General features: G+C 29.2%; 1 protein-coding gene across 1 annotated transcript in view; it reads left to right on the top strand.

The window, feature by feature from the left end:
* LOC111625711 (CUGBP Elav-like family member 4) overlaps window positions 1-24,746 on the top strand; it is a gene marked incomplete at its 5' end in the record, with an annotated part of 114,670 nt that overhangs the window by 47,148 nt on the left and 42,776 nt on the right. Inside the window, one exon of the mRNA XM_023368930.1 lies at window positions 9,254-9,397. Coding sequence (XP_023224698.1) covers window positions 9,254-9,397 — 144 coding nt within the window. The remainder of the gene's footprint in view (window positions 1-9,253; window positions 9,398-24,746) is intronic.

The following is a 24,746-nucleotide window of genomic DNA, read 5'->3' as shown; positions in this document are numbered from 1 at the left end:
TCCCCAATTGACTTTCGGAAAATCGACGCTCTACTGTATATATATATTGATAACTATATCATGAGCATAATGGGCAGTGGCCAGACATGGCACTGCCCATTATGCTCATGATACAGTTGCCTAGTTGGACCATTGTAGAATTGGATACATCTCACATTAGGCCATAAGTGAGATTGATAGTTTTGATATCAACTGAAGCAAAAGTTTATGAAAATGGTTGGAAACTAGATCTGAGGAGGAGTTGGATGACAGGATCAAGGCTAAACTTTACTACTACAAAGCTGACTACTGCTGGAGGTTAATGTTCAAATTACAACCAATCATGGTCCTGTTCATGTCATTTGAACATTAAACAATATATCTCTACCCAAAATACCTTATTTTAAAATAAGTAATAAATTTTAAACAACTTTGAAATTTGTACACAATTTTAGGATCTTTCTTCTTTTGGTGCCCTATCCATTCCAGATGTTGGCTGTTGTCACAGCTAACATATTCCCATTGCTGGCTCTTCTAAACAGTTTTTCGAAGACATTTTACACGTGAGATTCGACATCATCTTGGCCCTCTTTTTTTCCCTTGTATAACAGTTGTAGGATTTGGCACTTGACACTATTTTTCATCATGTGTCCAAAGTACTCCAACTTTCTTTGTTTGATGGTGTTGAGCAGTTCTTTGTTGTTTATCCATTCATCACAATATTTCTATATTAGTCACATGTTCTATCCAGGATACTCTTAGAAGCCTTCGGTAAATTTATATTTCAAAGGCTTCAATCTTCTTTTGAGATGTTTTGGATATGGTCCAAGATTCAACTCCGTACAATACCACTGAGAACACCCAGCATCTGATTATTTTTGTTTTTGTATCAAGAGTTGAGTTGCTAGAACATAGCAATTTTCTTATTTTTGTGAAAGCAGTTCTTGCCTTTTCTATTCATGCTGTGATCTCTATATCATATTCCCAGTTATCATTTAAGATACTTCCCAAGTAATTAAATTTTTCTACTCTTTCAATTTCTTTTGATCCAGTCATCAATTTGCCTTGAGCTGATGTCTAACTTTTGATCATATATTTGGTCTTTCTGATGCTGAGATCTAAACCATATTTTTTACTTGTGGTTCTGACTTGATCTAGCAACTTCTGAAGATCTTTAAAGTTTGTGGAGAGCATTACTGCATCATTGGCATAACAAATGTTATTCAAATATTCTCCATTGATCTTGAAGCCTACATCTAGATCAGTCAGTGCTTCTGAAAAAATATTTTCAGAGTATGTTGAAGAGAGTTGAAAATAATATGCAGCATTGTTGTAAGCCTGTGTGGTTTGATTCCAGTAAAGGTTGCTGATGATTCTGATGTTTTTGTCATCAATGCCAATTCTCTGCAGTGCCTGGATTATCTTTTCACGTTGGCATCTGTTGAAAGCCTTTCTATAATCTAAAAAACATATATGTATGTCACCTCTTATATCTCTGCATCTTTGTATGAGAACCTGCATTATAAATAAGGTTTTGTGTTTCTCCAGTTTTCTCTTCACATTTTTAAGAAGACCTTGAGCATGTGACACATGAGGCTGATCATTCTGTATTCATCACAACTTGGCATTGGCTGTTTTTGGTATGGTGACAAAATTTTTAGGATACATGCTCTTAATTATTTGATCTGATACTCTTATTAATATTACAGTGAATCCTCATTAGCTCAAAATTCAAGGGACAAAATAATCATGACTTCAAATTATCGAGTTTCTAATTATTCAAGATTTACATATTTATGTACAGTATTCCAAATGCCATGTAATTGATATAATTTATTAAGGAAACAGAATACAGTTACATATACAGAATGCTATTTTCGTTAATTAATAATTAATAATAATAATATGAATAAACTGAAGGTAACAGTATGTGTCTGATCAGAGACTCACAGGTTACCAGATAAGTTATATAAAAAGTAAACCAGAATTCCTCAAAATGTAGCCCAAATTATTTTTAGTGCCTAAAAAGTAGTAAGTTGCCCAAATGTAGTAGCCTAAAGCCTTCAAATATCTCAATCTGTATTTGTAGCCTGATCTTTCAATCCCGAAAACCAGCTGTATTTTATGAGAAGGGAAATAAGGGTAGTCCATGAGTAACGTGACACTCAAAAATATGTTAATGTAAAAGTAAAGCCATATTGATCAAATTAGAGTTGTTCTTCATCTGTTGTTCTCTTATAGTACGGAGGCACTTCGATCTAAATGAATGAGTTAATGTATGCATATCACAGTTAGGACAGAATTTTCATTTCAAATTTTGAAGTAGCCATATTTTGAACTAACCAAATTCTTTTTAACATGTAAATCTCTATATCTTTGGGACAAAAGTATGGTTATGAACTAACAGGATTTCAAACTATCTGAGTTTGAGTTAATGAGGATTTCCTGTACCTATTCATAGTCCATGAAGTTGTTTTAAAGAAAATTCTGATAAAATTATAATATGCTAGTTCTATTGAGCAATTTATCATTTGGCTGCCTATTTTAAAAGTATCCCAATACGTAAAAATGGGCTAGTCTAAGTTAGCAGTTAGTTCTAACAAATTGAACAATTAGATATAATTTTCAGTTGTTAGAACTAGCTGAATGACACTGTTGCAAAAACAGTAGCAATTACACTGCAAAAGCAAGTAAGTGTAGTTTGTTATCCACATATCATGGTACAAGTTTATATGTTTGATACGTTATCCATTTTTCTTTATCTCTGTTTTTTGTTTATTTCTCTTTTTAAAAATAAGAAAAAGACATGGCTTTGCTTTTATTTTGATTTGCAAATAATGCTTTTCCAAAAAGGCCATGTCCCTTTTTTAAATATAAATCCTCAAAAGAGAATTCCTTTCCCATCAGCTTCCTCTCAGATAGAAGGGGCATGCTGTTGTTAGTCCATGTGACAGCAGTCGCTTGAGCATAAGATGATGCATATAAGGTTGTGATTGCATGTTGTCACTACTAGATCACATACTAGAAGAGTACATTTATTCATAACACTTGATTTTCATTTTTTAACATTTTGGTGACAAAATGTGTTTCAAAAACACTATTTTCTTATTTACTTATAGATTTCCAAGTACTGATATCTTTTAACAGAACAGTTTGTACAATACAATACAATAGTTCCTTTAAAATTACAAATATTACTTAATTTTAAATTACTCCTTCCAATAAAAATACAAAAATTTATTTGCCATAACATCCAATTAAATGACAGTTGAATCTTGAAAAATAATTCAATTACTTTTGTTATACAAAATATGCAACACTTTTTTTCTAANCTATTGTATATAATAGTCTAATATGTATTTATAACTTATTTATATATTACTTAATTTTAAATATTGCTGTTTGATTTATGTTAACTTCCTACCATATGTTATTCATAATGCCACATTCAACTGTTTACACCTTTGCATTGCCACTGAAGGCAGTTGTTCTCTAACAAAATAAATCTCATTAACTCACTTTTTGTATCAATTTCTGGAATATCATTTTTATCCTTTACAGTCAGTGATTATTTGTATGTTATGCTAATCCATCTTAAATTGATTTATTTTGGTTATTTTAGCACTGGAACAAGCATATACCACATGTACAGTACAGTATACACTTATGTGCAATGCTGGAAAGATCTCTTTTGCCCCTGGATAGATACTTAAGTGGACACCCTGTACATAAATATCAGGCTTATTTATACATATTAAAAAATGATATAGACTTATTTAATCAATGAGTTTTTTTGACTGAATCCTTTAAGTGGATAGATATTATCTATTCATTTATAGGATTTAGTGAAAAAATTCATTGATTGTAATGAAAGTCTTACTTTGTAGACAAAAACATTTATTGTTTGGAGTAAAAATTGAGAAGAAAAAAATAAAATAAATTGATAAAATTTAATTAATTTTAACCATTGCTATATTAAAACATNCTTACTGTGAAGAACTTGGCTTCTATTATACTATTTTAGATGCGGGTTTTTGCGTTTTTTATTGCGTTTTAATAGGGTACGTCAAGAGAATGTACACTAAGAAAAAATTTTTCGAAAAATTTTCCCTCACTGGGGAAGTGTTATACATTTATAATAGATACATTTTGAGCCACAACAACGAATGGCGGGGTCTGCTAGTTGAAAATAATATGATAACTTTTCAATTTTTTAATTGTATAGTTGTTGATTTCAGAATTTCATAAGTCAGTCTGATATAAATAAAACTATAAATAAATCTTGGTTGCTTGTTGTTCTCTATTATATCTATTTTTTGAGCACAATGTTGCTGTTGAGAACATATCACACAGGAACACTTTCAGAGGAAAAAGGTTGTTTCATTGGTGTGGACGGATATGCATTTTGGGCATAATGCCCCTCTTCAGTCCTGAGATAGTGACAGTTAAACCAACATGACTTGTAAGAAGATATACATATAGTTTAAAAAAAGGGGGAAAAAAAGAGCTAATAGTTCTTTTGGCTCCACACATATACACATTAGGATAGTATAACATGTGCTGTAGGATGTGAAATAATTCTGATGAGATGTGCAGAGAACATAGACGAGATAGGAGAGATTACAAAGAAGTGAGTGATCCTTGACAAGGATCACTCACTTCTTTGTAATCTCTTAGAAAATTCACCTCTGTGGATGGATATGCATTTCAGGCTTAATGCCTGAAATGCATATCCATCCACACCAATAAAACAACCTTTTTCCTCTGAAAGTGTTCCTGTGTGATATGTTCTCAAAAGCAACATTGTGCTAAGAAAATAAAACTATAAATATTTGTTTATTTTATTTTTTTAATTAAAATCCTATCAAATAAAACATTATTGTATACATACAATCATTTAATAAATGAAGAGTCATAAAACTGTTTATATATTTTATAAAAAGACAGATTTCTGATAATTATTTAACAAAAATAATGAAATTTTAGACATATGACTGTATATTTTCTATAAAAATAAGATATTTGATATTTATTGATCATTTGTGTTTTGTAATAAAAGGGAAAAAAGTATTTTAATTTTAAAATTTAAACAGATATTTAGCTTTACAGGTCTAAAAAGAATAATAGAAATCTTTTATTTACACAAGTCAATTATTAAGTACAACTAAGAAAACTATAGGTTAATTACATATACAGGGTGTTCAGTGAGATAATGGCAATGCTTTTACAGCATGTTCTAGAGACTTAAGGGATCCAACAATTGAAACCAGATAAAACAGGTTATATCTGATTTGTTATCTCACTGCCTTCAGCTCCTTGCCTTCAGAACCTTACCTTTTTCCACAAATGTAAGGTTTACTTGCATTTCTTGGATCTTTAGTACAGCACAGAAGCGGAAGGGCAGCAAGATTCAGACTTTTCCACAGCACTTAACAGTTCTGCAGGGCAACATCTTACGGGGTAACTAGCATAAACTAACTTTTTCTAGAACTGAAACAATGCATTTGAAGGGCTATGTTTATAGGATATTTCTGGATCCTTTAAGCTTCTATAACTTGCTGTAAAAATTCACCACTATTTCATGCAACAAACCATGTAATTAAAAAAAAAATCATCAATTATATTGAAAATGTGTTAATGTAAATTGAAAAAAGTTCATTATTGTTATAAACATTGAAATGAATACAAAGTTTTATTAATCAAAAATTTTTCAATAAATAATGTTTAGTGAAACTTAATTTATACTGTATATGTAAATTCCTTATGATATGCAGATACTCTTGTAAGTTACATCCTATATGTAGAGGGTGAGCCTTTTTAGTCCATACGTCTTATCAAATGCAGCCAAATAGGAAAAAAATCTTAATTTTTTTATGGAAAAAAGATAAAGGACTTATTATTAAACTTAAGAATTTGATTCCATATTTAACTCCTTAATTATTGATGATAATCTATAACTGTAATAAAACAAATAGTAAATAAAAAAACAAGTAAAAGAATAACTAAAACAAAAGAGAGAGAGAGAGAGAATAACAGTAAAATACTTAAATTTTGAACAAATCATAACTAGACTTACTGTCACTAATAAAACAAAATTTTATTAGATAAATATGGCTAGATATACAGTATTGCTTTCAGATAGAGAATCAACACTTATAATTAATGATGATAGACAAATATAAAACAAAAAAAGTTTGAAAACACATAATTAGATCAGCCTGTTAACTTTTTATTTTTATTGCTTATTATTAATAGTAATTACTTTTGTGATAAATATCCATTATGCATATTCTGCAGGATTTGCCACAAAGTCATGAAAGAATAATGATTTGTAGATCGATCCATGAATTTTTCAGGAGAGAATTAAAGAACCTGATTTGGTTAATTCATATGGTGCAAAAATTAAATTACTTTCAAACAATGTATGATTATCTAGCAAGAGATTTAATGAAAGTTTCTTGTTTTTATTAATGAGAACAATCAAGAAATAGCAAACTCACAATTTGCAAGAGACTTCTATAATTTATAAAGTAAAAAATTTTATAATATTCAATTTATGTAATTAAATTCTGAAAAACTTTTCAAACCCAAAATTTCAAAATAACTGAAAATTATTTTATTGGAAAAATTTACCATATTTTCACAGAATGACTGGCATGCTGCATAAAACCGGGAAGACCAACATGCTGGAAACCCCAGGGTTAACAGCATGCTAGTTAAACTGCACCTAAAAAATAATATTAATCAGATGTAACAAAATTAGTTGTTTATTAAATGTTAAAGAAAACATTCTTCCCAGTACAATAAAGTAATAACATTATAATTTGACTGACTTAAAATCAGGAAGAGAGTTTTTGTTTACAGTGCAATAAAACAAAGGCTTATTGACATTAGTAGTAGTAGTAGAAGTTAGTCAGTATGGGCTGCACTGACCATCTAACCTGACCTTAAAAATAACTCCTTCCTCTCAAATTTCATACAAAGTGTATGTTAATTTGTGTATAAGTTGAGTGAATTTACCGCCAGTTTCCGAAATTTAATATGCTTATTTTTGCATTTTTAAATTGAATTACAATAAAATAAACATAAAAAAAGCACTTTCAGAATTACAAGAGTATTTTACATCATTAGAAAGAAGACAAAATGAAGAAATTAAACTTATAATCTTAATTTTTGATGTAATTCTGACAGTTTCACAGTTTTAGAATTACACCTTCTAGAGAGGGATCTATAACCTCACTTAAATTGGCATTTCCCTGGGATAAACCATCATGCCAGTTTTCCCATACAGAAATATGATTTCGTGGTCTCTCCAGATAAACTGGCATGCTGGTCATTCCACAAAAATACAGTATTTAAATATATAAAAGTGAGTTTATATTTAGTCAAATTAAATATAATTTTCTTATTTCTTTATTTAATAACTATCAAAGAATGCCCAACATTTCCTGGGAACACAGAGAGGGGACTAAGTTATCCTCATTATAGGGTAGTGTATGTCTCCCACAGGGTGGCAAAAAGTAATATGAAAAATTTGATGCAAATCAATGACAGGGTTTGGTAATTTGTGTGGGGTTGAAATCAGGGGAAGGAGTGAGAATCTGAGTTTTAAAATAGCATATATTTTTTGCATTGTAGACACTAACTATTCAAAATTTATTCAGGTTTCAAAAGGTTTGGGGTTAGGAGGATGAAATCAGAGAAAAGGAATGAGGGATCCTAGTTTTGTGGTAGTCCATGTTTCCCGTAGGATACCAGAGAGCAGGGGCCAGGGTAGCAATTATGCTGCTCTGGGCAAGATGGTTATTTGCCATCCCTTTTAAATATAAGCAAAGTATAATTTTAATTGAAAGATTTGAGGGCTTGGACCTCACACATTTAATTACTTAATTATTTCCAAAAAGTAAAATAATTGATTATCTGAAATTAACAATATTTTATTATTTTTATTTTCTTTGGCCAATTTTGCCACCCCTAGCAATCTGACTCCCTGGGCAACTGCCTACCTTGCCCACCCCTGTATTGTCCCCTGCCAGAGAGTAATTATGAGGAATTTGGTCCAGATCAGTCAAAGGGTTTGGGAGTTTGTAAAGAAGATGAAATCAGCAGGAAGAAGTTGAGTTTTAAGGTAGCTTATGTACTACACAGTACATTGGAAACTAATAATCTTTTCCAATGGTCCCCTGACATGGATGTATTTTGTGATAATTGCTACTTTCTTTTAGGCATTTTAGTATTGATAAGACTCACTCACATGTTTACATGATAAGACTCACTTTACATAGATATCTGATAACATAAGACTAATTCTTATTTGTAAATAATTGTATGGTAGGATTAATACTAAAACAATAAACACATAAAAATGCTATAGGCCTACTTACAGAAGTTTAGTTTCATATAAAGGAAGTAAATTCACTTCTTATAGTTGTATCTGATAGCATATGAGTATTATTATAAGAAATGAATGACCAAGACAATATAAACAAAGCATATACACAACTATCCGAACTGCACAAATCAAAACTGAAAATATACGATAATAAGTCTAAAAATGCCCACTAGGTGGCAAAAGGGATTGAATTTAAATAGAGGAGATGAACGGTGATGCGAGACAAATGTCATGATAAAAACATTGTCTTTGTGCAGTTTTCTTTTTTAATATGAAAATTGTACATAGCCTATATTCATTTGGAAGGAATAAGTTTTCCAATAACAAAATAATTTTAAAATTTGGTTCAGTAGCCTCTGAGATTATCTTTAGCAAACAAACAAAAATTTATATATTAATGTACTGTAGATGAAAAATTTAAAATTTAATCTTAAATTGTATTAATTCTTCATGATAATTTTATTGTATGATTATCATTGATGGAATATTGATATGAACTTTTGTAAACATTATTTTCAATATGCTTAACTTTAAAATGTAAACTACTTAAATTAATGCAAATTTTTCTAAATTATACATTTCATTTACTTTATTTTATATCTTCTTTTTTGATGTATAACTTATCTTGCTTTAATTCAACAAGTCAAACTTTTCTAATGTTTAATGTTAAAAATTTTCTGATGTATTGAATTAAAAGTGGATAAGTTGTATGTTATTCATCTGAATTGTTAAATAGGTATAAAGTAAATACAATAAACTTAAAATGATATTTAAAGAAAATTTAATACATCATTTAATTTCATGTATTAAATTTATGTTTGATATAAATATAAATATACTAAATTTGCAAAAAGTTACATAAATTTATTTAACTGTATTTAGGACCTGAAGGATGTAATTTATTCATCTATCATTTACCTCAAGAATTTGGTGATGCTGAACTGATGCAAATGTTCATGCCATTTGGAAATGTCATCAGTGCTAAAGTCTTCATAGATCGTGCCACTAATCAGAGTAAATGTTTTGGTATGTGAGTTTTTATTTTAAAAATTTTATTAAAAAGAAATTGTGATATAAAAAAAGCATTAAGCCAAAACTTTTACATTCTTACTTGAATTTTATTCACTGTTATATAACATCCACAAGTATTTTGTATAAATCTATCTTGAAAGGAATGAATGCAGAAAATGTAAAAAATCCATAACAATTATAATTCAAACAATTTAAGACTTAGAGCATTGAACAACTTTTACCTTCTTAAATAAAAAGAAAAATCACTGATGCTTATATATCTATTTTTACATACCACTACTCAAAAATGACTTCCTGTAACAATATAGCCTATCACTTTGAAAGTACAGAATTCTATAGAAGTATCAATATGTCATTTATTATGATAGTAGAAGTAGCCATTTGCAGGCATTTTAGGTATGTTAAACTTAAAGAAACATACACATCAACAGTTTTTTAGTATTTATATTTGACTGGATCAGTTGGCTATACAAGTTTTGCATTCTACATTGCATTCTTGCATTTCTACATTGCATTTCTACATGCCCTTCTACATTGCATTCTTCTTATGCAGTGATGATGTGAGCACCATTTTTTTTATAACTATTCCGGGACCTATATGCCATTTCAGAGTGAAAGAAATGCTAAAATAGCATATTTTGTCATTCTCTATAACTCTGTAATTAACATTGATGACCTACAGTATTTCCATTATAGCTTCTGTCTCTCACAACCTAAGGGGGAGAGGGATGATGATGATGATTATGATGATGATGACACTTTGTTTAATACAGGATTGACTTTGTATATGTTGAGAAAAGATTTACAATGGCTCACTATTCATTTTTGAAATAATCAGTTGGAATACTTTATCATGCTATATATTATATATAGTATGATAGTTAACAAAATCATTGTAATAAAACAGAGATTGAAATTTTTATGAGTTTCCACATCTCTTATTTACAGTATTTATAATATTTGCTTACCAAAATATATAAAATTGCAAAAAAAATAAAAAATACCATTTTTATGTTGCCAAATACAAAACTATTTGATAACAAAATTATGATCCATGTTTGTTTTTTCATGACTTTCAGTTTAAAAAGATATGAATTAACTTTAATAAAAATTTTTAATAGAAAAAACAAGAGAAACTTTAGAAAAAGACATAGATTTATTTGGTTTTACTCCTAAATTAGTCATACTTAAAGTATTTGCATTTCAAAAGTTATATGAAAACTACTTATATCTCATATGAAATCTTCATTAGCAAATATTTTAAAATTGTATCTTATTCTGTCTTCAAGTGTTAATCAACTAAACATTAGCGAAAAGTTATTTTAAGATCAATAATAAAACTAAATAAAATGTTAACATATTTTAGATATAAAATAGAAGGAATTTTTTTCATTTTGACATAAGAGATTTTCCTACCTATTTGTTGAAGTAAAAATGTGACTAAAATCAAAAATATAAAACAAATTAAAAGTTAAAAACTACAGATTAAAAATGAAAATAATAATTTAACAATAGATTTAATTTAAATTGGCAATCATTCTATTAAAAATTATATTATTTTTAATGGAAACTTTTAAAATTCAACCAATACACTTGTACTCAAACAAAATGAAATATAAATCAGATCTATGAAGAATTCCTGAAGACCTGAAGACGAGTAATGTAAATTTAAAAATGCTTGAGCATAATTGTCTTATATTGTTTTTGCTCTAGAATAAACATTTTGAGTGAATTGTACAGTTTAAGAGTTTCATAAAATTTTATAATTCTATTAAGTTATCAAAATTTTCAAGGTGCTACTATAATTCAGTAAATTTTATTCACTTAAACATAGAATTAAATTTTAAAACAAATTATTTCAATTTTCTTAGATATCATCCATTATTCTATTTTTTTTTATTTCTGTTTGTTTTCTGTTTGCACATTCATCTTCATATAGACTGGCAGAAATTGAAAGTGTTACACCCACCCAGTATTGTCGAAGACATATGAAATTGAGACAAAAGAATCTCTTTTTGAAGGATATTGAATGATCAAAAATTATATGAAGAACATACAGTGGTATGGAAATTATGGAGACATTTGTTATGCAAAATTGCTATAGTGTTTAGTTTATAAGTTGTGAACTGTGTTATGGAACATGAGTTTTTTTGAACCACAGGTTGTTGGTGACCAGCTATGTCATATCAACAATTGAGAACTCCCTACACTCAAATGTCTGACTTTGAAAGAGGTTGGATAATTGGCATGTCAGAAATGGGAGCATCATATTGTGAAATCACCCAAAGGACTGGCTGTAGTGCAATATCAGTACAAAGAGTGGTTACACAGTGGATGCAGGAAGGGTCCAGTACTTGCAGACCTGGCACAGGTCCACACAGAAGGACAACACCACCATATGAAGACCACCATATTGTGCGGATGGCAGTTGCTGACAGGTGGGCGACAGCAGCAAAGATCCAAGCAGCTGTGTAGGCCAATGTGATAATCAGCAACATGTCTGCCAGAGTGTTGGAGAAAGAGCCCACTCTGCTGTGATTTTAGAGTGCCACTCAGGTCCAACTCCTGGTGTCATGGTTTGGGGGGCTATAAGTTATGACAGCAGAATCGAGTTGATGTTTGTTGAAGGCACAATGACAGCCCACCAGTACGTGGACAGGTGTGATCCATCCAGTAGTTATATCTTTCATGAACACTATCCAAAATGCTATCTTCCAACAAGATAATGCTTGTCCTCATGCTGCTGCCATCACAAGACAGGCCTTGCAAAGTGTCGGAATCACGAATTGGCCTGCCTGGTCTCTGGATTTATCTCCTATAGAGCATTTCTGGGATGCCATGGGTAGACAGATTATGTCTCATAGCCACCTAGTGCACACTGTACAACAACTGACTGCACAAGTTGTGCAATCAGTTGTTGTACAAGTTGTGCAGGCATGGAGAGATATACCCCAACAAAACATTCAAGCACTTATTGATTCAATGGCTGCAAGGATTCAAGAGAGTATCCAAGCTCAAGGTGGGCATACTTCTTACTGAAATATGTACCAAACAGCAATAAAACTTTGCATAATTCATTTTATTTTGTATTCATTTCTTCTGGGTATGCCCCTGTATATGTTTACCAAGTTTCATGAATTTCCACCAATTCCATCTGGGTGTAACACTTTCAATTTTCACCAGTGTATATTGAATTTTTTTCCATTTTGTGCTATAGATGTTCCATACTTATACTATACTCTCCTATTCTTTTACATTTCTAAATTTCCTCCAATTTTAATTTAAAAATTGCTGAAAAAATTAAAAGTTTATAGATAATAATCTCAGTTGTATAAATTTTATACATTCTTTTAATTATTCACATTATTACATTATTATCAATCATATATTCTTAGTAAAGTTCACAAAAGTTGTTGGTTTGATCAGTTCCGATCGAACAATCAGTCCTTCCTTTCAGGTAGAACGTGTTCATGTTTCTTTTTGAAGTCTCCTTATGACCTTTCATAGGGCCCAGTTTTCTTAGCTTGGAGGTGGGCCAGTCTGGCAGGAGAGGTGTAGAGTCTGCCGACTCTAATACTTGTCCTGATGATAATATGGTTCTTGTTTGGGTCTTGATGTAATCTTAGCACAACACTTCCAGATGAGCTCTCGTGGTCTTTGAGCATGATCGAGAGACTCCAAAACAAAAAAATTTTTTTTTCTTTTTCCATCTTTTAAGGGAATCATACGTCCCAATGATCGTCCAATCCAGAGCAGGGTCAGCAGCTCATATCCACCATTGCACCAGGATCCTGGTGCAATGTCTCTCGCTATGCTCTCTGGAAAAACCAAACTGCCTCTCTGGAAAAACCAAACTACCCAAACAGAAGACAAAATTACTTTGTCTCTGCCAACTATAAGGCCTACATGACATTCTTCACTCCAATCATTTAATCTATTTCTTACTTAACAAGCTTCTTAAAACAAAGTATACAAGATATTAAGGTACTGTGTTTAATCTGTTTCTTATTCAAATTGTTTAATATATTTGTAAGAAAATATCTTGAGATAAAAAATCCAAATAGTTATTACTTAATGAAACAGAAATATTTTAATTGGATCTATTTCAGAATATTATTCTAATTCCAGTGTCATTCATGTCTTTACATTTGATATTCTATGTAGTACTAAGTTAAGGAACAGAATACTTAAGGAATATATGTTAGAAACATAATCTATATTACATATGTTATCATGATAGGCAATTGATAATGTCTTTACAAAGAATAAATTAAATAATGACTGCAAATTTACTTACTTCAGCAGTTTTAATTCATTATGGCAGTGTTAAGATCAGAATTCAACAATGTTGAAAAGTGAATGTGATAAAGTACTTGTTCCTTCAAGGGAATATAAGAGATTCACTCTGAAATATTAGTGACTGTAGATGAGGACTGCCTGTCTCTCAAAATGAAGAAGAAATAACTGGCATATTTCTGAACTGGCCATTTCAAAATAACAGATAAACCACATGAAATACTGAACAGTCTACTTCAGTAGTGAAACATGAAAATGCAAATGAAGTCTTAGATAAAATCCTTGGAGATTGCTACATTTCCATCAAGAAGATTGTTGAAATACAGTAGAGTTCCTCAAATTTGACTTAATGTGGACTGAGAAGGTGACAAGTTACCAAAAATGACAAGTTTTATAGATAGTGATGATGCTAGTCTAAATAGTGAAACTTTTGAAAAGATATTATATGTGTAAATTCATCTATGTATTAACTATGTACCGATAGTGACTATTTCTATTTGTAGTTAAATTTTAATTTTAAAAATATTGGCTAATCAGTGGCTACTTTCAAATTACATTCATGTCATGGCATTTTGCACTGGCACCTTGAAAAAAGTTTATATTCTTTGTTAACATGTGGAATTGATGCTATTATCAAAGTGTTGTTATTGAAGAACTATAACTTATTTGAGCTAGTGTTAAATTATAGAGGTAAAAATTAGGTTACATATATATTTTTTTCATTTTAAACGACATGATGAGTTTTACAGAATGTCAAGTTATTGCGATTCAAATTTCTGGGACTCTACTGTATTGCATATTTTCCGAGAAAGGGTTCCCACATCATCCGTAACATCCTTAACATGCAAAAGCTGTCTGTTAAATAAAATCAATGCCCAAACTGCACTATACAGAAATTCAAGGATTTGGGGTTTGAATTGTGGACCATTCAGTCTATTTCCTGAACCTTTTCCCCCTCAGATTATCATCTCTTTACAGCATTGAAGAAAACCTTGGAGACAAAATTTGCTTCTGATCAGGAGGTTTTTAGTACCTAATAATGAGTTTTTTATTTGCCTGAGTTGCAAAAATTGGAGAAACTTTGTAATAAATGTGACAGTTGAGGGGTGACTACATTGAATGAAATTGATTCAATTTACCAAATTTGTGTTTCTTTCTGCAAAAAGTTGCAGATTTTTTATATTTCCTCATAAAAATAAAATGAGTACTTTTAATTCCAGATAATTAAATACCAAATACTATTCATACAGAAAGCATTAAAAGCTTTATTTCTCTCTAATCAATTAATTTCTATAAAACTGTTGTATTTTTCACTAAAGAAAGTCAATTTCAATTATTGAAAAAGAGAATGAGAGTGATGTGGGCTATTGAGAAGAATCTTGAATGTTTCAAAGACAATCATATTAATTAACTATAACAATAAAAAATATATCATTTATAACTGTTAGCTACAATAATAAATTTTCATGAATTTCCACCAATTCCATCTGGGTGTAACANCGAAATTGTTATCTTTAGATATAAAAAATATGTATCCTAGTATAACAAAAAGTAACATTGAAAAATCTTTACAGAAAATTAACGCACCTATCTGGATTATTAAATTATGTTTGTTAGTACTGGATAACAATCATTTCAAGTATGGTGATAACTTTTATAGCCAAACTGAAGGAATACCAATGGGAATGTGCATAGTCCCAAGACTTGCCGAAATCTTTATGATAGACATAGATAAAAAAATTACAGATATAAAAGGAATATTTTATAATAGATATGTGGATGATTGCATTATTTTGTATGATAGTAGAAAGACTAACGAAGAAAAAATTTTAAAACAGGCAGATTCAATAGAAAAAAACATACAGTTTTAAGCTGAAACAGAATGTAATAATAGTTTAAATTATTTAGACATAACCATTAATAGAACTGACAACAAATTAGAATTCAGAAAATTTATAAAACCTNGCATATAATCCACTCCATTGTATAACTTGCACATTTTTCAAATTGCCTTTTAGACATAGTATCCTACGGGTAATCTGCATTAATATATGGTAAACATTTAAATGGTGCCTATTATCAATATATGTAATAGTTCACAAATAAAGTAGAAGACTGACTTTTGACATTAATTAATTTTAATTGAAGTGATAAAGTATAAAAACCAGAAGTTTATAAAGTTTATCATAATGTTCAACAACTTAATGTTATTGTCAGGCAAAATTGAAATTGAATATATTAATTATTAAGACATATGTTAATTGTATATATTAATTTAATTGTATATAACTACAAAATGGATGTATGTATTAAAACAAATCTTTTTAAAATATATATATTTTAAAACAATAATACGGGACAATTTGAAGTAATTTTAGGGCATCTACAAGTTTATGGATTAAAAAAAAGAATGTCTTAGAGAATGTTGTTTCTTTGTAGTTTTATTTTCTTTTTATATTAAAAAAATAAAACACATATGAAATAAAATGTTATGTCTTTCAATTTTCTTATTCAGTTATACTTTTATAATAATTTAAAATTAAAATATTTATTATAAACATTATTTTAAATTCAAATTAATTTATTAAAAATAAATGTTCTTAACTTTTTAGATTGTCTTAAGCTTTAAATCATAAATGTTTGAAAATAGAATATTTGTTAGGAAATTAACATATATCAAATAGCAATATTTAAAATTAAGTACTATATAAATAAGTTATAAATACATATTAGAATGTTATATACAATATAAATACAACAACATAATAAAACTTTTAAGATAAATGTGATGATTTGCAAATTAATTAATGAAAAGAACCTGAAAGTTCAAAACAGCTACAAGAAGATAAAGAAATTATAACATTAAGGTATTAAAAGATATGTAAATAGCTTAATATTATTTGAATTTGGATGTAAAGTGTTTTGTTACATTATAAAAATTAATTGAATCTAAAACTGCAGTACAATTTCTGTCCAATTTTACTGAATCTTTAGAATAAATAACATTAATTTGATAAAACATGTATACATATCTAACAGCCTGATGGAGGAACAATCTCTCAATTCTCACAATATGGAAAGATGGGAATTTGATACAAGATTTTGTAGATGATATTAACAACAATACAATAGGTATTACATTTAATATAAATCAGATTGATAGCTACACAATTAAACAGGTAGCCATATCAAATGAATTTCCTTTCAATGTTATAAAAGGTTTAATCAAATCATATCAGAGAAATTCAAGGTGATACAAAGTCTTTGAAAAAACATATTACTGATAAAAAGTTCACTGTTACTGGTAAATATATAGCTACACTGTTAGTTCCATAGACTAGAGAAAGAAACATGAGGTTATGTTTCAGATATTTTCATTGCAGATGTAATGAAAATGTTAAGATTAAATAAAGACAAAATTAAGGAGCTATATAAAATGACTAAACTCATGAAACAACAAGAACAATTTTATTGTGTTGGATCTACATTTAGATCATTAAATAAAAGAATGAAAGAACATTTGGGATCAATTGGTAAGATGATAATGCAGCAAATACTATTTTAGTCCAATGGGTATTAGTTCATGAAATATCTGTTAGTTGGATTGATCCCAGTACCATTAAAGGATTGAGATATTATTGTTCCATCAGGCTGTTAGATATACAGTATATACATTTTATCAAATTATATGAATGTAATTAATTCTGAAGTTTCGGTAAAGTTGGATAGAAATTGGACTGCAATTTTAGATTCCATTTTTTCTAGTTTTTTTTAGCAGCAAAACATTTTACATCCAAATTTTAATATTAAGCTATTTACATACCTTTTAATACCATAATGTTGTAATTTATTTTTCTTCTTGTAGCTGTTTTGCACTTTCAGGTTCTTTTGACATTAATTTGCAAATCAGCACATTTTGTCAAAAGTTCTATTATTATGTTGTTGTATTTCTATTGTATATAATAGTCTAATATGTATTTATAACTTATTTATATATTACTTAATTTTAAATATTGCTGTTTGATTTATGTTAACTTCCTACCATATGTTCTATTTTCAAACAGGATTTAATGCTAAAGATGACTTAAAATAAATTTTTAAAAAATGTTCCTTTCAATAAATTTGGCTTCCTGTAGAAAGCTGTTTCATTTATATAATTACAAAATGATGTCAGCTTTAATGATTTTAAATTTAATTATTATTTTCAACATTNTTTATGGAAATGTCTTCTGCATGTCCTGAAAGGTCATCTTACCAAATTTGGTTAAGTTTGGACTGCTAAATATCTCTAGATATTTCTGAATAAAGACACTTTACGATCACTCAGCATAATAGAAATATTGACTAATTCCAAATTTTAAAAACAAATATTTTAAATTTATTAAAAATTTTATATTTTACATTTCTAAAATATTAAAATGAAATTTAGTAAATAATTAATCTTAACTACTGTATTTGCCAATTATAGAAACTATAGTAATATCCTTTTTTTCAGTTCACTTTTTTATTCTTTATTGCATAGAATGCAGTTCAGAAATTTGAAAATGAATTTGTATACGCTATTCAACAATTATCCAAAGTTTTGTTACTTAAAATAAATAACAATAATAAAATTAAATATTTTATATTACAGTCGACCCACCCTATAACAGGGTAGATATGTTTCGTTCTTTATGAAATTCATGTTTTACGAGTCCTTAAATACATGAGCCAATCACAGCCCGGCACGTGTGCAGTTTACGGACTATGGCTGTTTGAAAGGTTTTCTTCCATAAAACTAATCGATTCTAGACTAATTTGACTCAACATTTCCAAAACACGTATAATTTTTTGGGAATAATCCATATAAACTATGCTATAAATAAAAAATTGTAGCATTACTTACCAAGTGTGCACTGTTCAACGACGCCATTGCTTAAGCTTGTTTTCGTTGTGGAGTGGTGCATCGAATGGGGGTGCACGTGTTTCCTGATAAATTATTTTTCTGTGAAAAATTTGCTGAACTTTGGACACATCATTAATATAAATATAATTTTTATGGACGTTAAATAATAAATGGTTTTTAGTAGATCCACTGCTCGTTTAAACTCAACGGTTTGTGCAATACCGCTATTGGTCTAGATTCGACCAATCCTGTTGCGACATGAGTCAGCGATGACGTTTTACCGAATTATACGAGTTTCTTTTACGTGTTTATACGAATACAATCACAATTTTTTCGTTGTTATTTACGAATCTGAATTATATGAACTAGTTTTATAGGGGAGGTCTACTGTATTTGTCATTATTTATAAAATTAAATTGTTTTCAATTTAATTTTTAAATTTAATCTATACTCACATAATACAATTTAAATGTTTGAAAATGAGTTCTATTAAATTGTTGAACAGCTTTTTATTTTTTAAATAATTCTGAAATTTGTAGAATAGGATGTTAATTTAAAGACTGAAAAGGAAACTAGAGACCTACAAAACATATAGATGTCCCAAAAGTCAATTAAGATATATCTTAAGATTATTTTAAGTATTATTAAATTTGGTTCAAAACAGCTACTTATTTTTATTTGTATTTTGTTACTTCCAATGAAATGGCTGAATTAGTAATAAAAATTTGTAGTTGTTCCACAAACAAGAATTCACCTTTCTTAAAATATATCCTAATTAACTGTTTTGGGCTACTTTATATTTCAAATAATGAAAGTGGACTTCTGAATAAAAGGATATTTTTTATAATTCTATAAATTTAGGAACATTTAAATTACAATATTGCAAATGTTATTAATAAAATTCTAAATAAGCATTGATTACTTATAAATTTTTCAATTGTATATTTACTCATTTATTGTTTAATTTATCTACGTATACTTCACTCAAAAGAGTTAAAGTATTTCAAAAATAAAAACATTTTTAAGCCACAAGTTTAGCTCATCATAACAAAAACTAGGATTCTCAAAAAAGTCAGAAACTAAAATTTGAAATGTTTTATCTTTTTAGGATAATATGAAATTGGTTTTTAAAATCAAAAAGTTTCAGTTTGAATGACATATAAGATGAAAATGATCATATAAAGTGCTCTATTTTAATATATTACTGCAAATACATATATACGGAATTAAAAATAAAGTTCTTTGTTAGGAAAAATGTAACAATAAGTGAAGAACAGTGTTTAAGACTACTAATTATTTATTTTTTTCTTTCTAAATGTATATATTTATATTGTAGCATTTAAAATTAATATCAAAAAACACCTTAAATCCAGTAAAAATAGAACAATAATTAACAGAACAAACATTTTTGATCATGTATAATGGCCATCTTCAGGTTCCTGAATTGAATTAATAAATAGAACAGAAAGCACATTTGAAATTAAAAACAATCAAAAATTACAAATTTACGTAGCAATTCACATGCACAGATGCATAAATATGTTATACTGTATAAAACATAGAAAATAGGAGTAAATAATTAATAAGAAAAATATTAAATACAAAATAAAATAATTAAATAAATACAGAAATAAATACAAATATTGTGAGTAAAAATTTAAATATAGCAAAATGGTGGTAAACAAAACTATAAATCTTCAAACACAGTAGGGCGTCGATTTATCCTAGTCAATTGGGGACTGGGGTTGTTTGGAAAATCGATATTTCGGATAACTGATTACGTACTTTACTTTACTTTACTTTATTTAAAGAATACAAGAGCTGTCTGTCATTTAGCGGCAGACTTTGCTCTATAGAGATGGAAGGAGAAGGTAAGGAAAAACAGACCGAATGTGAAATAAAGGGAGATAGGGGAGTGTGAAAGAAGACATGGAGGAGGAGAGGTGGGGGAAGAGAGGGGATTTTTAGAGAGTATAAAGTTTAGAAAGGAAGGTAAATTTGCGATAACCGATTATGTACAAAAAAGTATATTAACCTATCCCATGTTGAAATTTTTTCCGTTGCGTGTCGCTTTGCGTTGAATTTTCATCAGTGTTAAGCCTAATGAAGACTATTGTATCGTTAAAAATTATTTTTTTTATTTTGTACAAACAAAATAAATATATTGAAAAATATAAAAACAATAAAAAATTATACTTCAGAAGTTAATTTAGTATCAAAAACGTAAAATATTTGAGTAGCCCATGACATAGCCAAAGATTGCAGTGCCACAGCACTGGCGAAAATTTAAATTTGCCGACTGGAATTCTTTCGGATAATCGATGCTCTACTTAATGTTCTCCAAGAATGTGACATGACTGCAGAATCTTTAAAGTTAAACTGAGGTTCCTTTTTTACTAATCTTATAAATTTCGAGAATTTCCAAATGTTTAAATCATATCATAGCCAAAGCATGATGTAGTAGGTCTGCTCTATTGAAAGAAACATGCATATCACTATGACAAGTAAAGGACACCAAGGCAGTTATACATAGTTGCTTTCTAATGATGTTTTGATGTTCTCTGATTCTAGTCCTCATAGATCTATAAGTTGCTTCAGTGTATTTACAATCTACTCTGTTATCCTGTAAGGGAAATGAAGTAGAGTTTTTTCATCAGCATATTCCTTATCATTGCTGAGTAATGAAAAAGTAGTAGGGCTGCTTTTGTATGCAATTCTAAAGTTGGAGAGTTTTGTTATTTCCCTGAAGATATTGCATAAAACTTTGTTGTAGGTGACAGTCCTAAAAGGACCTACTGTACCATCATTGGGCTGCAATTTGAAAAAATTGTAGACCTATAAATTCCTACTGTCATCTGTCTGTCTGTCCTTCCTTAATCTCAAGAACAGGGTTAGATTATTAATTCTGCTAAAACAGCAGATAAAAGTGAGTCCATTGGAACCTTCCATTTTTGGAAATAATGATTGTAAATTAATGACAACAAGACCAAAAATCCAGCAATTGAACCTTATGGGTAAAACTTGTTGGATATTGAAACCCTTTTCAATTAGGAGTGTGTTGACTAGCATGGTAACTTTGAAGATAGGAAGTGAGTGGTATAATGAGACAACATTGATTTTTGTATAAGCTATACAACAGTGAATCCATGCCTAATAGTGCCATTTGTATGCAGTCTTTAGCCTCCAATGATGAAGTGATTATGCAAAGCAAAGTGGCAAGAAGTGAAGGAAAAAGGGTTGCTAGAGCTTTCTCTAAAAATATGTAGGATTCATGTCACTTCACAAGATAGTATCTTAACTTCTGCTTATTGGTTGCCTTTCTGGGTTATTTCCTATTTTATTTTATATTTATANTTCTAAATGTTTTATCTTTATGCTTTGTCACTTAACCAAAATGATTTTGGTTTGTCTACATCAGTATTTTCCATTAGTCCTTTCTGGATTAGCAACACACTTTAAATTTAATAATGTTCCTGCAACACACCATAATTTTTAAAATAAAAATGTTTAAAATTTGAAATATGTTATGGTTCATTTTTAAAAATTTTGATAATATGGAAGTTAAATTTATCAAAACAAAAATTCACAAAATATACTACCACTTCACAAGATAGTATCTTAACTTCTGCTTATTGGTTGCCTTTCTGGGTTATTTCCTATTTTATTTTATATTTATAGTTATCCTGATATTTTCCATTGTAAATAATATTTATAATTTATGTTATTTATGAATATTACATGTAATGCAGGTTAAAACAGTATTAATATTTATATTAATATGCTATATTTTTANTTGAATTTTTTTAATAATTTGTAGCAGTTGTTTATTTAAAATATATTGCTGAAGCAGAAAGATTAAAAAATTATTAATATATTGATACATGGTATTCACTTAAACATTATCCAGGAGCAAAAGGGATCTATCTAGCATATGTTAGGTTAAATTAGATTGTAGATACCAAATATACCAAATATGACAGTAGATACCAAATATGCCAGATAGTATGTTGCCATGATCCATACATAATTTGCAATTAGCACAGCATGCAGATAATGCCACACAGAAATTTGAGTGGTAAAACATAATGTTAAATTTACAGCATGATGAATCACAACTCCTTAAGCACATTTTATGAACTGACAAGACACTTTTTCCTAGAATTCAGTGTATAACCATCACAATATGTACTGTACCACTGGGCAGTGTGGTGTTACACAATGCAGACAACATACAAAATACCAAGTGCATTTTGTTCTAAAATATGGTGTAGAATTTGGAGTGAGCAGCTTTTTGGTCTTTTGTATTCATTGCAGTGGTGCATTATAGCTTCATGGGGCCCAGGCAAATTTGAATTAGGGGGCCTCATGTACAGTGTTGACTTCAGATATTTTTCTTTTGGGTAATTTATGGAGGAAAATATTTTCTTATAAAAGATTGGTTTGAATCCCCTATTGGTGAGGCCTCAGGCAATTGCCCTTTCTTCCATAGTATAGCGTGCCACTGATTTATTGATGATATCTTGAATAGTGACTAATGTCTGACTGATGTCCAAACATCCTAGATACAGTAGTGGATAAATGGCTTGATGACTTGCCATTGGTGCAACTGCAATAGATTGATACCAATGCAATAGCATGCCACTCAATCCCAGGCAGACATGCATCAGTGGTTCCTAGAGCAGTTTGACAACTACTGGATAGGACAATATGGCTCTGTTCCATGGCCACCACATTCCCTAGACTTGACCCTTCTGAATTTTTACTTTCCTGGCTGTTATATTTAACAGAGACAATTGATCAAAAAATTTACCTCCAAGATTTTTTCATTTTTGGACTTGGGACTTTGAAATATTAAGAAATGCAAAAAAATTTGGGAGTTATTTTCTGTATGTATTTATGTTAGTATGTGAGTGGGTGGGCACAATTTTGTTCATCCATTTTGAAGCTTAATAACTCCTGTGCTTTTTTGTTGAAAATTTCTGAAATTTTGCAGGGAGGTTTGCGTATTAGGGTATTGATACTATTAAATGTTGGTGGTTAAAAGTCAAGGGTGTCATGTATCATATCTCGAGTAGGATTGGACTTAATGAAGATTTTACTTGTTATTAGCATTACAATTTTTTTATAAAACTCATCTCTACTCTTTTAAAATTAAACTTTTTGCTGTTTTATAATAATTAATTATATAAAAAAGTCTTTAAAATAAAATATCATAACAGATGGTATCATATGCAATTTTAAATGCTGGGAAAGTTATGCAACTTGCTGGATTTTTTTCTGTAGAGTCAACTAAAGCATCAGTGTATGATGCATATCAACAATCCATGTGATGTTGCTGAACTGGAAAGACACATACAAGACGTCTATGAAATAATGACACTAGGAATGCTACATGTTATTCATAATGCCACATTCAACTGTTTACACCTTTGCATTGCCACTGAAGGCAGTTGTTCTCTAACAAAATAAATCTCATTAACTCACTTTTTGTATCAATTTCTGGAATATCATTTTTATCCTTTACAGTCAGTGATTATTTGTATGTTATGCTAATCCATCTTAAATTGATTTATTTTGGTTATTTTAGCACTGGAACAAGCATATACCACATGTACAGTACAGTATACACTTATGTGCAATGCTGGAAAGATCTCTTTTGCCCCTGGATAGATACTTAAGTGGACACCCTGTACATAAATATCAGGCTTATTTATACATATTAAAAAATGATATAGACTTATTTAATCAATGAGTTTTTTTGACTGAATCCTTTAAGTGGATAGATATTATCTATTCATTTATAGGATTTAGTGAAAAAATTCATTGATTGTAATGAAAGTCTTACTTTGTAGACAAAAACATTTATTGTTTGGAGTAAAAATTGAGAAGAAAAAAATAAAATAAATTGATAAAATTTAATTAATTTTAACCATTGCTATATTAAAACATTTGAACCACTTATAGCATTTTATTGGCATAATGTGTTAAGAGTTATTTTCCTTTCTAGAATTCCTTGTAAATTCTACTGTGTTTTTAATTATATCTTATCTAAATTTGTTAAATTTCTGATATAATATTCTATATATAATATGTACTTAAATTTTTTTTAATCTTTTATGTTATCTTCTCTGTAGTATTGAAAGACTTCTACATGTACTTGCA

The sequence above is a fragment of the Centruroides sculpturatus genome, unplaced genomic scaffold, assembly GCF_000671375.1.
Source record: "Centruroides sculpturatus isolate CEXI.00-Female unplaced genomic scaffold, Cexi_2.0 scaffold78, whole genome shotgun sequence".
In the NCBI taxonomy this organism is placed as follows: Eukaryota; Metazoa; Arthropoda; class Arachnida; order Scorpiones; family Buthidae; genus Centruroides; species Centruroides sculpturatus.
This window is presented reverse-complemented; position numbering and strand designations above follow the sequence as displayed.